We start from the raw sequence: 15,451 nt of genomic DNA, 5'->3' as shown, positions 1-15,451 counted from the left end.
CATCCTGGACGTGCACAGGAACCCTGTGGTGGGCCCTTTCTCTCCAGAGCAAAGGAAGGGCATAGGCAGAAGTTAATGGACTGGCTGAGACTTTCAGACGAGGTGGTGCACTGCCTCATTCCTCCGCTCCAGCCTTGAAAAAACCTGCTAAAATTGCTCTGGGGGTATGAGGACATGCGGATGTCACAGGAGGGAGCGGGCATCCCAGCCCACACCCCGCAGTGGCAATGCTCCACCAGCCTGGTGATTGCTCATAGCCCAGTCCTGGCAGCCTGGAGCTTAGCACAGACTCAATTAACCTGCCTCTCCACAGGGCTCTGCAGCTACGGCCAGGCTGCTGCGGAGACTTGCTTTGATGTCTCACCGTCCAGGAGCTGGTGAAGGTGTCAGTCCTCTGCAAGCACCCAGGTTCTGCCACGTCTCCACAAATTGTGAAAAATGAGCCAGATGAGAGCTAATGTAGCTCCCTCCCACCAAGACAGTGTGGTCTCGGGTGGGAGTCTTCAGCTCTCAGAAAGACGTGGATACGGCAATAGAAAAAGGACGGACAAGATTTTTTCCAGGGGTGGTGGCAAAGCCAATACAGCTGCATCTGTGCAGAGTTTAACCAGCCCTCCTCCCTCAAGGTTAAGGGCGACTATTCTCAGTCCTACTGCCCTGCAAAGTAAACTGAGGCGGAAAGCATGGGAGTAGCTGAGCTGTCATATTCCAGCGTGCCTATCACCCATGTATAAACTACATGTGCTCATTTGTGTGTGTTTGTATTTACCCTCCCAGGGAAATGCAAGAGCAGCTCATTAAATAGCGTGACAAATAACTTCTGTCGCTGTCGATTCCATTGTTTGTGTCTCTAAAATGTTTGCGTGTGCTACTTTGGGATATACAGTCAGGCCCCATTGAGCACACGAATGGGCAAGTATTAGAGCTGTAAAGCAACACCTTGGATTTGCCATCTCTGCAACTCACTTAATTAAGGGATCTGTATCCAGAAAGCAGAAAATGCACATTTCTCATTACAAAAGGTGAAATTTCTGAAATCCATTAGATACACAGTAGGATAAAAATGTGCAAGGTTCCCACACACTGCTATGTCAATGCATCTTGTTCCTCTTCTATAATACCCCCTGCTATTCTGAGCAAAAATCTTCCAATGCATTTCTGCTGATGTGCCTCAAACCTCAGCTCTGACACCCTGCTAATCCCAGCCAGCCTTCCCTCAACATTTTTACAGTGCAGCCCTATACTGATGGTCTGCAACTTTTGCTATTCAAAGAAATAACGAGGACAAACCAGCTCCTTGGGTTCCACCCTCAGTGAACTGGGGCAAACCATATAATAGATATCCCTGTGGCAAAAAGCCCCGCAGAAATGTGCCACATGCTATATAACAGGCTGCAAACACTTTCTCTCAAACTGGAGACTGCAGTAAGAGCCTCAGCTATAAAGGAGAAAGTGTGCAGAGGAAATTCAGGGCATGACGATAACTTAGATCCCAGCAGTAATTTGGGTATCCCCACTTCTGGCAGAACCCCAAGAGTTTATAAGATGTGGTTGTTATAGAGGTATGTCAGGAACTTAGAAGGGAGAGACTGGGAATGAGCCAGTATATGGCTTTGGCAGAACCCTTTGATTCCTGCATGCCTCAGTTTCCCCAGCTCTTTGCCATGGGAGTGCCAAGGAGGGGACCATCTATGTACGAACTGCTTTGCAAGCAATCTGGAAAGGAGAGATGGTAAAAAGTACAGTTCACAGCTGAGTTGTCTCAGCACTGTTGTACCTCTGTGTTTGAGAGCTGAAACCAGGGCTGCTTCCCATATGTGAAGATCTCCCAGAGGATCACCCCGAAGCTCCAGACGTCACTCTCTGTTGTGAACTTCCTGTACATGATGCTCTCCGGAGGCATCCAGCGGATAGGCAGCATGGTGTGTCCTCCAACCTGGGTGAGGGCAAAGGCACAAGGAAATCTGAGTGATGAGAGCCCTGAGGAAGCGGTCAGCCCTGACGTGATGTGGACAAACTCAGGGCCTCCCTGTGAGCTACATCGACAAGGAGCTGTTCAGAAAAGCTGGGCTGGCTACTGCCTCCCCAACCGCCCATGGGCCTACCCACCAATCCCACCTGGTTAACATGATGGATAGGGACTGAAATGTATCAAGATAAATGATGTCCTCTCCTCCCAAAATGGGCTTGTAAAGAAATCAAATGACAAAATGCCAAGAGTATACTCCAGCCCTACAGTCTGATGAACCAGGAGGCCAGGCAAGAAAGAGTGTTCAGCAAAGTATTGTGCCGAGTTTTGCAGGGCCTCAGTGCTCTGACGCACCCACCAGAAATACAGCGTGAGGTTTGGCTCTCTTCGGTAAGGTTTTCTAAAAGCCATGCACAGGCATCTGCACATCACCTAATTGCATGAAAGATTTTGTGCTCATAAAACTGTGCTACAGGCCTTTTCAAAGAGTGCTTTGAATATGTAAATGACTGCAGGACCGCACTGCAAAAAGGCGGTCTGTTTGTAAAGAACAGGCTCTTACAGGCAGGGATATACCCAGCATTTAATGGAGGCAGGAAAGCCAGCCCCTTTGGAGAGTTTGGAAATGGAAGAGCCGATGGGTCAAGTCCCATTGGGTATGCCAAACCAGGGAAAGGCACTTTCTCGGTCAGGGTCTACCCTTCTCTAGGGCACATGAATCCAGCAGGTATACAGCAGGTTTGCAGGATACATGCAAACAGTTTGAAAGCAGATGGATTTACCTTCAGATTCACTAGAGATTTCTGAACAAGTGTCTCTCAGCAGGACAAGTTTTTCTCTGTTCTGTCCTTCTACATAAGAAGCACCATCTGTGGGGAAATAGCTAATTGATAAGACCAGCCGGTGCTGGAAGCGCTATGGCTGCAAGTCTCCAGCACTCATTTCTGCTGAGGGCAAAGTGTCCAAGGTTTTAGTGGTGATGAGAAAGAGTGCTTTTGTGGCACTGTTTGGAAGACTGCTTGTCTCATTACAGACACCAAAAAAGCAAGTACTAATAACTTTGTAGCACTGCAACTGAATCAAACAGGCAGAAATCTCTCTGGTTCTATGAAGGATCAGGGGAGAAGGTATCTGGTATCTAGATTTCCAGCACATGTGTGGCTATTCAAAATAATGAGATTGTTGTGCTCGCTTGGATGAAAATGTTTCTTGTACAAACAAAAGCTCTCCTCTGAGCTGCCAGTTTTCCCAAGCTGCTACAGGTTTCTTTGCCTGATTAAAGCAGAACTAGTGTGGGGAAGGGTCACTACAGAGACACACTGCAGTGCTTGGAAACAGGAGGGATAGTGCTGGGGAGGTGTGTTGGAATAGGGTGTGAAATGAGTATGATGTTTAGCAGGCTTTCTGCACAGAGGGTGTGAGTCAGACTTCTCTGGGGTTTGACAGAATTTGGACTCGGGCTTGCAATGTTGTACTCAGAGGTCTGCAGACCCACCCTTTTTCTAACTCTGAAACAGACCTCCCCTCAAAAAAGAGAAGGAGTTTTAGAAGTCTCAGGAACATCTTTCTTTCCTAAGTGCAGAGGTGCTCAGAACTGCAATGCATGAAGATAAAAAGCTCATTGCAGCTTTACACCTCCTATTTAGAGATGGCTTGGCTGGTGTGTTCTCAGCTTGCTGCTCTGGACTCCCTAGAATGTTCTCCCATAATGGAAATAATAGAAATATGCTTTTCTTTGTTTGTTCCTTTGAAACCCTGGCTGCAGTTTTAGCTCGCTCTTGCATTCCCAGCTTTTACAAGTTGCTTTCCCTTCTTGTGAAGGGCTCTAAGGAAATGTTATCAATAGAACAGGACATACATCAAACTTGATTGTTGCAAAAACTGTTTTGTGCTAATGCTTATTTTATTGTCCTTTAAGTAGCGCTAACTCTTCAGTTTTCCAGCAATCTCAAAATGATTACTTATTGCAAAGCACTCTACATTTGCAATATCCTGAATCTTGCAGGATCATTTGAGATTACAGGTAGTGCAACATATTGAGCACAGTTAACTCCTTTTTGAACAGGTCTTACAGCAGTTCAGAATCTATGAACCAGGTTCTCATCTTACACAAAAAATATTACAGCAGTATCGCTTGAATGGGAGGGCCCTGATTTACACCACTTGGGGATCTGGCCCTGAAAGTAGAGCAGAGAAACCAGTAGTCCCATCTCAGTTCTAATAAGCTAAAATAAAGTCAAGGTCTTTGGTCTCCTCTGGATACACCCTGGTGAGGAACTGCCAGTAAAGTGACATACACAGTCAGTGGTTGTCCCAAGGAGGTGACGACACAGTCTTGGCTTAGCTCATATGGTGGAGTCCAGGGATTGCCAAAGCATTCCTTCCAGCCCTGTACGTCATGTGAGACACATCTTTTACTAAAAATTAATCTAGTAATAATTAATAATCAAATTAATTTTGGGGGAAAAAAAACCCAAGCAATGCCCAGAAATGTGTAGGTCCCCAAATATGGCTCAGCTATGCTCATAGATAATAAGGTATTCTTTGCATCTCAAACAGGGTGCCACATCTTTGAGAGCAAATGTTAAGTCTTGCACTTACTAGCTAGCTATAAGCAGAACAGGCATGAATTAAACTGTACCATAAAACTACTGCAGTGTCTAGCCTAGCACATAAGGCTGACTATCACATTTTAAAGCACCTCCTTTGACTACCCCTTACTGCTTCCCTCGCAAACTGATTAGGATTAAAATTCCCATTTCACAGATGAAAAAACAGATGCAGGAAGGCAGGGAAAGGCCCTGCTCTGAAGCTGTATCGTGAGTGAACACTAAGTCGAGTCTTCTTGGTCTGCACTCAGCCATACACTGTTATTTGCTGATGTAGCAAAATCATTTAGAGCTGAACACAGAGGGATTGTGCTACTGATGCCATAGGAAACAGAGTGTGTCCAGGGTGACAGAAATCCTTTGCATAACATGTAGTGGCTGTGATCTGTGTTATGCCACTGTAGACTTGCACACGATTCTCATGGCTACCTGCGTCTTTTACAGGACCAGCCATTGCCAGAAGCATAAAAGCAAAATGATGCTATTAAATCAGGCTAAAAAAAAGATGCTGTTTTTTTCTTTTGCAAAGTCAGTTTACATGGCATGACCTTGGTTTTTGAAAGAATTGTTCTTGTGTCTTTAGACAGAAGCTGAAATTTTGTTTCAGTCGAGCTCCTGCTTGCTCAGAGCTGGGCCTGGCAGGTTTCAGAAATAAGTGACCATGCAGGACTGATGCTTGTCAGGAGCATGCTACTTCTGAGTCTTTTCTAAAACAGTCATGTCATCTTCCCACCCTATCTTCCTCCATCTCCCTTGGGAGCCAGGGATGGGGGAGCCCAGCCATCATGCAGGTTCATCTTCTAAAGGCCCCTACAGGTGAAATGTCCTCAAACAGTGGCATTGCAACATGCCCCCTAGAGATACTCCACAACCTGGAAGAGGGATTTGCTTTCGAGCAAAAATAAGGCAAGTAAATCCTCTTCTGTTCCTCTCTTTAAATCCTATGATGCTGCCAAGCTCGCCCTTTCTCCTTGTTATTTTAATGCTTCATAGACCTGCAGACTGGCCTCTTTATCCCATTGCCATGGCTGTCTAGCTTTGCTTGACATTTTTAGCTCTCTAACTTTGTCTTCCTAGATCAACTCCCCATGCCCACATTGACACGTTATTCCCACTGCTTTGCTCTTTCAGTTTGCAGTACTATCCTGGTAATAGAGCAATCAGTGCATATCCTCTGAGCGGCCAAAGTTTCCTTCTTCTGCCTCCATTTTGAGATCACAGTATCACCTACTTGTTTCCATCCCTTTCTAATGGATACTCCCAAGTGCATGACCCGGTCTACAGCCACATGTTTCTGATACTCCAGGGCACCTGGCCTCTGCTCTGAAGCCTCATTACACATCCAAGCCTGTAGACTTGCAAGATAACCAGCCACTCCCTTTGAGCAGCTTATTGCTGTATTAGATATGAACCTCGGGGAGCTGGGGGAGGTTCATGAAAGGCCAACGTTAATGGCCATTAGGGAGAGAGATAATTACTTAAATGCTAGTACAGCACTTTGACGATGTAAAGCTATATAAGTGCTACATACAAGTAGTATTATAAGGCTTGAGGTTTGTCTGCTAGCAAGGAAAGCTGGTGTCTAGGAAAAAAATTCTCCTTGTCCCAGCTTTCTGAATGACATCCAGCTGATTAGGAAGGGAAAAGATGACATGTTATCCCCAATGAGTTCGACAGCACAGCAGCAGGTAGTGGAGCAGCAGTGTTCAGCAAAGACTGGGCAATATATCTGCAGTTTGGGCCATTAACAGAGATAGCATGGAAATCAAAACCAGAGTACGGCTGAAAAACCCTTATGAGAACTTTGGACTGGTGGGAATCCAGATACTGACATGTTAAAGCTCACATACTAGTTCCAGGGCTGTAGCACAAGGCAGCATTCAGAGGGGTGCTACTGAGCCATCCTCTCCATGCTCACAGCTGAAGGTTGCTTCATGAATCTCAGCTAAGAATGGAATTTGGTCTCTGGCATACTCTAAGGCTGTGCAGTCCTTTTTGTGCAGTTTCCTTCCCAACTTTGAAATAAAATAAAAAATAAATCAATGCTTTTGTTTTCCTTGGTCATTTGACATTTGCTTTCCAAGGTCGTTTGACAGCTTTCTTCCTGTTCCTGGCTACTTCAGGGAGGCTCTGCTCCTGTTCCTGCCTTGGGAAAGTTACAAGAACCACTGTAGGTGTCTTCATATGGTGCAACATTATTTGAGCTTCCCTTTTATGTGCAGGAAGCTGAAACATTTGAGTTTGTACAGAATCACGTAGCAGTAGTGGAGACCTTGGCACTGTTTCTTTCCAGGAAAATCCACTCAACACTCAATCCACTCGACCTAGTGATAAGACACACATTCTCTGATTGCTGTCTCTGTTGCTGCTGCTGTAGGTAGGGATGACCTGGGATCTTCTTTAATTGCAGACCTGGCTGTCATCCCAGGCTGGGCTGCACCAGAACATATGTCCTTTAGACCTCAGCTCTAGGAGCTGGGTGATCCCTGGAAGATACTTAGCTCTGAACCTTCCTCCAGCAGCCAGATGTATGTCCCCATCAGGACACATTGATTCCTGCTGCGGGCAGGATGTGTTATTCAGCAGTTCTGTACAGCCTTGTATGAATAAAAGCCACAGGTGGCTGTGTCACCTGAGAGGACACAAGGGCAAAAAAAAAAAGCAATGCAAGCAAGAAGCAGGAAAAGCATCTCTGTTTGGCTAAGTTGAGCTCTTGGGAGAAAAACAAACAACAAACAAAACTGCTGTAGATCACGCCTCTGTGAGTCGAAGTTTGTCAGATGGGGTTGCGGCATGAGAAGGTGGCTTCTCAGGGGCGAGGCAAATGGTAGTACGTGCTCGTGGCTGGGGATCCAGGAGAAGACACTCCTTCTCTGCCTTCAGTGCAGGACCCAGCAGTGCTGATAGATGTTTCCCTATCAGATGTGCCTGTATTTTGCCTGTGTGAGTCCTGACAGATTCCTGGGCACCTTTTGCAAAGCAGAGGGATTAACTCTGACATGCCAGACAGAGCTGAGCTTTGCTGAACATTAGCTGTCCCGCACTTCGTAGTTTTGACTGTCACCTTACTAGGCTCTTAAGTACCCAAGTAGTTTACATCAGAGGGAGTTGAATTTAACTGCAAGTTGTGACTGGATGCGATTCCGGAGTACTTTATCTGTAATTTCCTTTCAGCTTATCCAGAAAGAAAGGTGCTAGCTGTATCTGAGACTGCACCATTGCCAGAATTACTGTGGCCTCAAAAAATCCCCAGGGTGTTTTCCTGACTGAATGGCATCATGCGTTATGGCCGTACCAGCCCCCAGGCTGAGCCTCTTCTAAGTCATTCAAAAGCCGTCACTGCAAACTCTCAGCATAGCCCTGTCCTTGCCTCCAGGTCTTGTGCCTTTGCTCTGCTGCTGTCATAGCCAGTGCTGAACATAAGCCTAAAAACAGTCAGCAAACAACAAAAAGCTTCTATCAAACATTTCAACTTACTTGACTTACTTATTGTGTCCTCATCATGCAGCACTCTGCATGTGTATGCTCCACTTTCTGGGAATGGCAGATCTGATCCTCTCCTAATCCTCACTTTCTACACCAACCATCTCTTCCATTGCAGGCTCTGGCAGTGCAGCAATGTCGGGCTTGCTGCCTGCTCCCCTGCACGCCAGTGGCTGAAGACATCTCATAGCAATTAGCAAGGGATCACAGAGGGGTTTTGGAGATTTACAGAATGCACAAAGCAACCCGTAGCTGTTTCTCCTACTTGCATGCAGCTGCGCTGGGTGTCCCAGCCTTGCCCAAAGCAGGGGAGATGCAGATCACCTGCTGCCAGAGGGGAGAGGGTTGGACTTACCCAGAGAGAGCATGGGGAAAGGAAGCAAATGTCCCTGTCGTGAGGTGATGTAAAGAGCCGGATGGACTTGCTCAGGAGCAGGAAAGACTGACCAGGCAGGGTTAATGCGAAACTGAGAAGGGGTGAGACCTTCCTGCTCTCAGTAGGATTGTTTGGCAAGGGACTGTTTGTTCCCCCCAGATGCACATACTGTGTTTAAACATGAGGCTAAAAATAAAGCCTGCCATTGACATTGTTTTTCCTTACTTCATTTAACAATCTAGTTGCTTTATGACCTGTAATTCTGAATCACGTTGAATCAAGCGGTGTAATTTGCAAGCAGGGACAGCGGCCTTTCTCCCCCTTCCCCTCATCTCTGCTCCACTGAGTGTGTTTTAATCCCACGGTTTTCAGCATTCCTAATGAGCCATTAACAAGCTGCCAATTACTTATGCAAATGAGGGGGGGCAGACATGGAGGGGTGGCTGTAGCTAGAGGTAAATTCTGCTACCTCAAAACGGCCTGAGATAAATCACTGCTGCTCTAAGAGCTGCCTGTACCCAAGAGTCCTCTCAGTTATATTATCTGCCATCTAAAAATGCCAGAGGTAATGCAGAGGATGGTTAAGAAAAGGGAAACAGAGGAGTAATCGCACATATATTTTTAATTATGTTTGCCAATAATCTATTTGGTGTGCTCCTTACCACAGTTCATCCCTCCCCTTTTCTTCCCAGAACTCAAAGCAGCAGCACCCCCAGCTAGGAAAGGGCTGCACAACCAGCCTGCAGAGAACAAAGGCCAGTTTCTCATTTTCGTGTAAGTAAATGCTCCAAAAGCCATGGTCTCCAACACTGGGACATAAACTGTGAGAAACCCCAGCCATGCCTCATTCAGCTGGGCAGATGTGGGAGCAGAGCAGCTGTAGTTTGCAAAGCACCTAGTAAAGAGGTCAGCAAGGCCACCACCAGGTCCTAGCTGGTCCTAAACCCCTGTCCTAACAGTTGCTGCTAGAGCCTTCCCAGGTGAAGGAGAGGCGACCAGCCTCCAGATCCCCTGGGCCACCTACTAAAAGCTTCTTGTGGCCCAGAATGACAAGACCCCACACTAGGTTCTCAGACAGCAGAAGAAAGCGATAGCACTGGGGAAGGATACCCTGGTGGGAGACCCAGTGGCTTCCCAGGAATCCCACTGCTTGGCTGTGGGTTGGCACTGGGCAGCTGGGCAGAAGGGTGCATGCAGATGGTGGCCTCTGTGGTCTTCTGCACTCAGCCACAACATGGGCACCACATCTGGGCTGTTCAAAAGCTACCAGCTAAGCCACCTTTCTTCTCGTCACTGCCCAGGTAACAGCAGAGGCTGGGAAGGCCACTAAACCTATTCAAACTGCAGCCATCAGATAGTTTGTCAGGCACTGTAAGGATTTACCAATTTGTCTCTACCAGGCTGAGGACCCTTGCACCACACCCCACTTTTTTAGGACAGGCCTGCTCAGAGACACGCAATACCCGTGAAACAGCACAGCTGTCTGCTGGTTCCAACTTCAGAGGGGATCTGTAGTCTGCAAAGACTGCTTGTGCCAACAGAAATTGTTCATGACTGATCTGCATTATCATTTTGCAGTGAGCTGGTAATACTACAAGAAGTGTTTAATAGCTCAAAAGCTAATCAGATAGAGGCTAAGTTAAACCATCATGATGCAAGAAATGCGTCCATCAGGATTCCGCTCTTTTTGCGACGCAGAGAATGAAAATCAGCTCAGTTTCTGGCTTTGGAAAGTAGGAAGATTTGCCCAATAAATCTTAACCTGGCAATATAAAAGGAAAGTCTCAAAATGGCCTGAGAAAGGCAGCTTAGGAAATAGGACCAATAAAGCACTTGCATGTGCGATCACTCTACGCTAAAATGCTTTCAGATTGGTATCTCATAATCTCCCCTTCCATCGTCCCTCTCTCTCTCTGTCCTGACAGTGACTCCCCTCTGGGTAACCAATAACGCTCCGTCTTTGTCTGCAGCCAGAGCCATTCCTGACTGAGGACTATACATGATTTAGATAAGGCTCCATTACTTAACTTCTGGATGCTGGATAATCAGTTCAACTGCCTTGGCATTAATCATAATAATATTCAAAATTCATTAGGCTAGATTGTTTGGAAATCTATTTCTTGTTAATGTCAGATTCATTGAGCATAGGCCTGGCAGCATACAGACAGAAATTTAATACAACGGAGGGTATAGGATCTCCCTATAGAAGCAGTCCCTTTCTTTACGTGCAGCTGGACCGTGATCTGGCAGCTCCTGCCTGGTTTGTCATTTGTGAATCTTGTTAAGTAGCAGCGAAACACTGTGAGCATGCTGCCAACATGCATGACGTTGGTTGACCGAGGGACATCTATAGAAACATATAGCTGAGTATGGAGTTTTTAAAGGGGAAGGTTAGATGCTCAGATCTGCATCCACAAATCTCAATAGTATCTTTTGTATCTAAAAACTGGGCAGGCAACACAGAGACTTTTATGTGCAATCATGGTATGGAGGTACAAAAATCAAAAGTCTATTTAAAATAGAAATCTGTTCCTTGCTTTCCTGAAAACTTACGGTACTTCAGATTAGAGGATGGGGCCTTAGTCCTTTACCAAGATGAAAAACTTTCAGCAATAAAATAGCTGGATCATTCCTTCTAGCCAGTTTCTTGTAGGCCAATTGAGGACGGGTCCCAGTGGTGCCCTTCCTAATGGTTTGTTTGGCCTGTTTAAGCACTTGGGGTGATGGTGCTTTCCTTCAGGTACAAATTCTCACCCTCTAGTTGAACAGTGGTTTCTCAGCAGGGAAACATCACAGAAATATAGAACAACTTCAGAAGATGCATACGCTTTCTCTCCTATGAAGGCAGTGCAGGCACAGATGGCATCTCAGACAAACACGTTGCAAGCTGTGTTAAAATAAAGAGCTCATCATCGGAGGCTGCAGTGTCACACCTACTAATGATGTGATTAAACTCATCAGTGCCGGTGGGAAAGCTGTGCCAGCTCTGGCACTGTTGAATGGAGAGCTGCATTTCACAGTAGAGGCAAATCCCAACTCCCCCCACCCATAAGTGAGGCTGCTGTAGAGACACATCGAATATATGATGTTAATGGCTAAACTTCCTGAGGCATAAAACAGGGGAGGTTGCCCTGGACATGCCCTTCCCATGCCCGCCTGAAGCGTCCCTGTCAAAAGGTGGTGTGGCACGCAGAGGAGAGGCTGCAGATGGTGACAATAGGCAAAGAGGGACAGGCACAGAAGAGAGCGACTGCACCCATCTGAGCACAGTTGCAATGAGGGAACAGCAGCAGCACTGGGAAGTGGCAGAACTAAAACCAGCGATAGCCAAAATGGTGGCACCTGCAGAACATGAGGCTGGGGTTTGGCTGCAGGATTCTGCTGGAAAACAAGCTAAATTTGAAAATTCAAAGGAATCAAGCATTGCATCCTCTTCTGCTCTATTTTTCCACTCGAGACTTTCTGTGCATTGAAGTTTCTTCCATTCTTTATCAAGTTTTCCAGATGCCCTTGAGTAGGACAGAGTTGCTGGAGTCCCGTGCATTTTAACCACTGTGTTAAAATTCTTCCTCCCTACTTTATTTAGCCAGAAGCGTAAATAAATAAGCAAACCCACAAACACAGGAACCTGGCTCCCAGATGCCATTAGAGCCCTTGAGCACTAAGTGGCCATCACAGACATCACTGGTTGCCTTCTGCTCCCCTTCCTGCAGCCAGGCAGACACTCCACCCCAGTGAGCCCCACTGGGACCATTTTACAAACCCAGCACCCGGTAGGACACATCTGACTGTTTTTGCCATGATATAGGACTGCTTCTAGATGGTCAGCTCCCCGAACTGGGTGAGTTTTCCTAGATGAGTCTCTAGCCACCTGCTCTCCATTAGGGTTAGCCACAAGAGGAAGGACGGAAGGAGAAAGTGAGTCTAAGGAAACCGCTAATGTTCTGCAGTGTCTGATAGGATGAATGACCCCTGCAGACATATGCTGAGCAGACAGGACAGTCCTCAATTATGTCATTGCTGGAGTATTTACTTCAAGGAGAAACGTGACTACAAATGCTGGGCTTAAAGCCTTGACTGTTTTCACTGCCTCTGGATAAGCCGCTCTAGTCCAAGAGCATTAGGTATGTGTATGCAGCATGCACAGGCAATGACACGCATGTCTGTGTAGGAAACAGCTTCACAGCCCAAAGAGTAGAGCTGAAAAAAAACCCCTATTAAATTTCATTCTGGCCTCTTTCCTTTGTGAGAGCGGGCCCTAAAGGATTTGCTAAGGTATTGATGGGTGCCAATCCATATATCCCAGTGGGCAACCCACAGCCTCCCTCAGGAAATCACAAGCAAATCTTGCCTACATGATGGAAATTTCCTGCTTGCCACACTGATTTTCCCCAGCCTCGTCCTCACCGCATTATCCCTGTGCTAACTTCCATATACTTCTCTCACATTTTCTAACCTTCAAGCTCACAACCTTATAAATATTTGCAATCAGGTAGCACATCTACCCACTCCGGTCATTCTTTAGACAAACTATTTACATACAGTTCTTTCTATCCTCAGCAATCAATTGCTTCACACTGTCTTTGTTTCTGCTGCTCCTCTCCAGAAGCTGTTGACCTTATGGATACTCTTTGTGGGGCTCAGTCAGGGACATGTGGCTGTGTAATAAAAGAGTATTTAAAATAATGATTGCTGTAGAGGCACACACTTTGCTCTTTGACTTAGGTCCTTTACATGGATGGCTTCAGAAGAGCATTTGTTTCACTGGCACACTGGAAGCCACAAGCTTGCTGGGGAGCTGCCACCCCACAAGGGAGTGTGCTTGGTTCAAAGAGGACAGGGTTCATAAAGACAAAATGCAACGTGGCCTGGGGCAGGCACAATCTCACTTTACAGCGATACTTGCTGTATATTGATCAGAACAGGCTCAGTGCTTTATTAGCCATCCAAGAGGTGCGACGAGCTGCTACTGGAATTTGTGCTTGATAATCAAAGACATTTGTCATTCTTCAAAATGCTCCGTGAGTAGGTGTTTGATTTGGGTGCGTGTGAAAAATGGAGGACAGCAATCCGGAGCAAGAGGCAGGGAAGCAGCAGGCATGGGTAGGGTGTCCTGCTGCCCACCCCTTGTCCTGACCCACAGGGCATCCCTGCTGCGGCATCCCATGTGGCCCCGGGGACACCATCCCACAGGGCAGGACCCAGCGGCCGTGCAGCTCTGTGGCTCGGCAGAGTCCTCCACCACTGGCAAAGCTCTCCCTGCTGAAGCCTGAAGAGAGCAGCCGTTGCTGCCGTTCAGCCCCCGGCTGCCTGGCACACGTAGCTCCCTCAAAGCCCTCCTTTCTCTTTTGGCTTTCCCACATTTCCTAGACAAACTGCTCTGGGTTTTTTTCCTCCCTCTCACTGACAGGTACATGTGGCCTTGCTGTCCGCTCATTGTACCTCCCCCAGCTTGAATTGTAAACTATTTAACAACAGCTTTAAATGCACCTAATGAGTTTTCAGTCTGCACTCTTCTGCCATCCCTCTGCTTCTCTGACACCGGGAAGAGTCGTTTGGAAACCTATCGCAGACTTCCCTATGTTGGAGGTCTAATTACATGGAAACTGGTGACCTTGTAAGTACAGGGTAATCTGCTGTGTAACACCAAGGTAAATTATCCCAGTACTTCTGTCTTTTCCACTGCAGCCTTCTCCAGAGATGGAAATACAGCCAGTTAAATAGTAATTAATCTCAGAACCATTTGACACTTGCCCAAGCTGGTGAGGAGTAACCAGCAGAAGCCCACTGGCTCTGCACGGGGCAAAGGACAGGCTCAGGAGCCACTGCTCTGGGAGTGTCTGGTGTCACCTGGCCAAAGCAGGGGCTACTTTGTCACCCAGCTGTCCGAGTGCCGCCTGCCTGGGGCAGCAGGGATGGGCTGCTTTCTCAGAGCTGGATGCAGCTGTCTCCTGCCTGCCCTGTGCTAGGCATTGCTCATTCAGAGGGACACATCCAAAGTCATCTGCAGGAGGAAGGGGGCACCAGGGGCATGCCGATGCCCGAGGGGAACAGGCACCCGCCCTGCCTGCGTTAGCAGAATGGGGCCAGAGGTTCAGAGCTGCTCATCCGTGATGGGGGTGAGCCATCTGGAGCACTTTCTTACCCTCACCACAAGTGAGGTGCATGGGAACCATCCAAACCAGCCAGGCACAGCCCCAGGCGTTCACCCTGCAAAACTCCAGGAAAACCAGCCAAGAGATTCGCTTTCTTCCTCCCCACTGTGAGATGCACTTCGTTCCCTCCCACGCTAACAGCCTGTCGCCCTGGGGCTGGGGGCTGCCTGTCTGACCCCTGGTACCTTTGTGGCAACGAAATATATTTGCATACATTTTAGACCTGCTGACAACATTCCCTCTGGAGACCTTCAGGTTTTTATAGCAACCACGGCAATGATTTTCAGATTATAGACTAATAAAATATTTTAATTTGTTAGGAACATTAAGGTGGGCACTGTATGATTCTTATGACATTTAAATAGTGCTTAAAAAAAAAAAAGAGGAGGGGGGGTTCTGAGTGCATTTCTTTTCCAAACAGGAGCACTGAAATAGAAAGTCAAAATCCCACACGCTGGTACCGAGATCAGCTCTGACACCTCCCCTCTGTGCCTGTTTCGCTTGAATACCTGCCAAGTTAAATAAGCAAACAAGGGACTGCGGCGTCCTAGTTGCAAACCTGGTTTTGGCAAATGAGCCCTCCTCCTTAGTCACTCTGGTTACGCTGCGCGGCAGTGACCCGATCTAAGCATATATGACTCCATGCACCATTGGCCTCTATGGGCTGGGTCACAACTAATGGGTAACACAGAGTTTTTGCACCTCAGCCTATACTCACCTATTTCTTCCCTCTCGCCCATTCATTGTGCACTCTGATTAACTAACCAGACAAGAATGTAAAGCAAGCAAGTCATGGCTCTAGAGCATCCCATCTTTTCCATGGCACACAACATAACACTCTGTGCCACAAGGCAGACTA

General features: G+C 47.1%; 1 protein-coding gene across 2 annotated transcripts in view; it reads right to left on the bottom strand.

Annotated features, from left to right (window-relative positions):
• The window catches only part of NTRK3 (neurotrophic receptor tyrosine kinase 3), a 233,712-nt gene that overhangs the window by 15,521 nt on the left and 202,740 nt on the right, over positions 1-15,451 (bottom strand). For both annotated transcript variants that reach the window (XM_030014712.2, XM_030014713.1), the window contains one exon: positions 1,778-1,936. In XM_030014712.2, the coding sequence (XP_029870572.1) occupies positions 1,778-1,936 (159 nt within the window). The remainder of the gene's footprint in view (positions 1-1,777; positions 1,937-15,451) is intronic.

The sequence above is a fragment of the Aquila chrysaetos genome, chromosome 5 (genome assembly GCF_900496995.4).
Source record: "Aquila chrysaetos chrysaetos chromosome 5, bAquChr1.4, whole genome shotgun sequence".
Taxonomy (NCBI): Eukaryota; Metazoa; Chordata; class Aves; order Accipitriformes; family Accipitridae; genus Aquila; species Aquila chrysaetos.
Note: the sequence above shows the minus strand (reverse complement) of the source record. Positions and strands in the feature narration are given on the sequence as shown.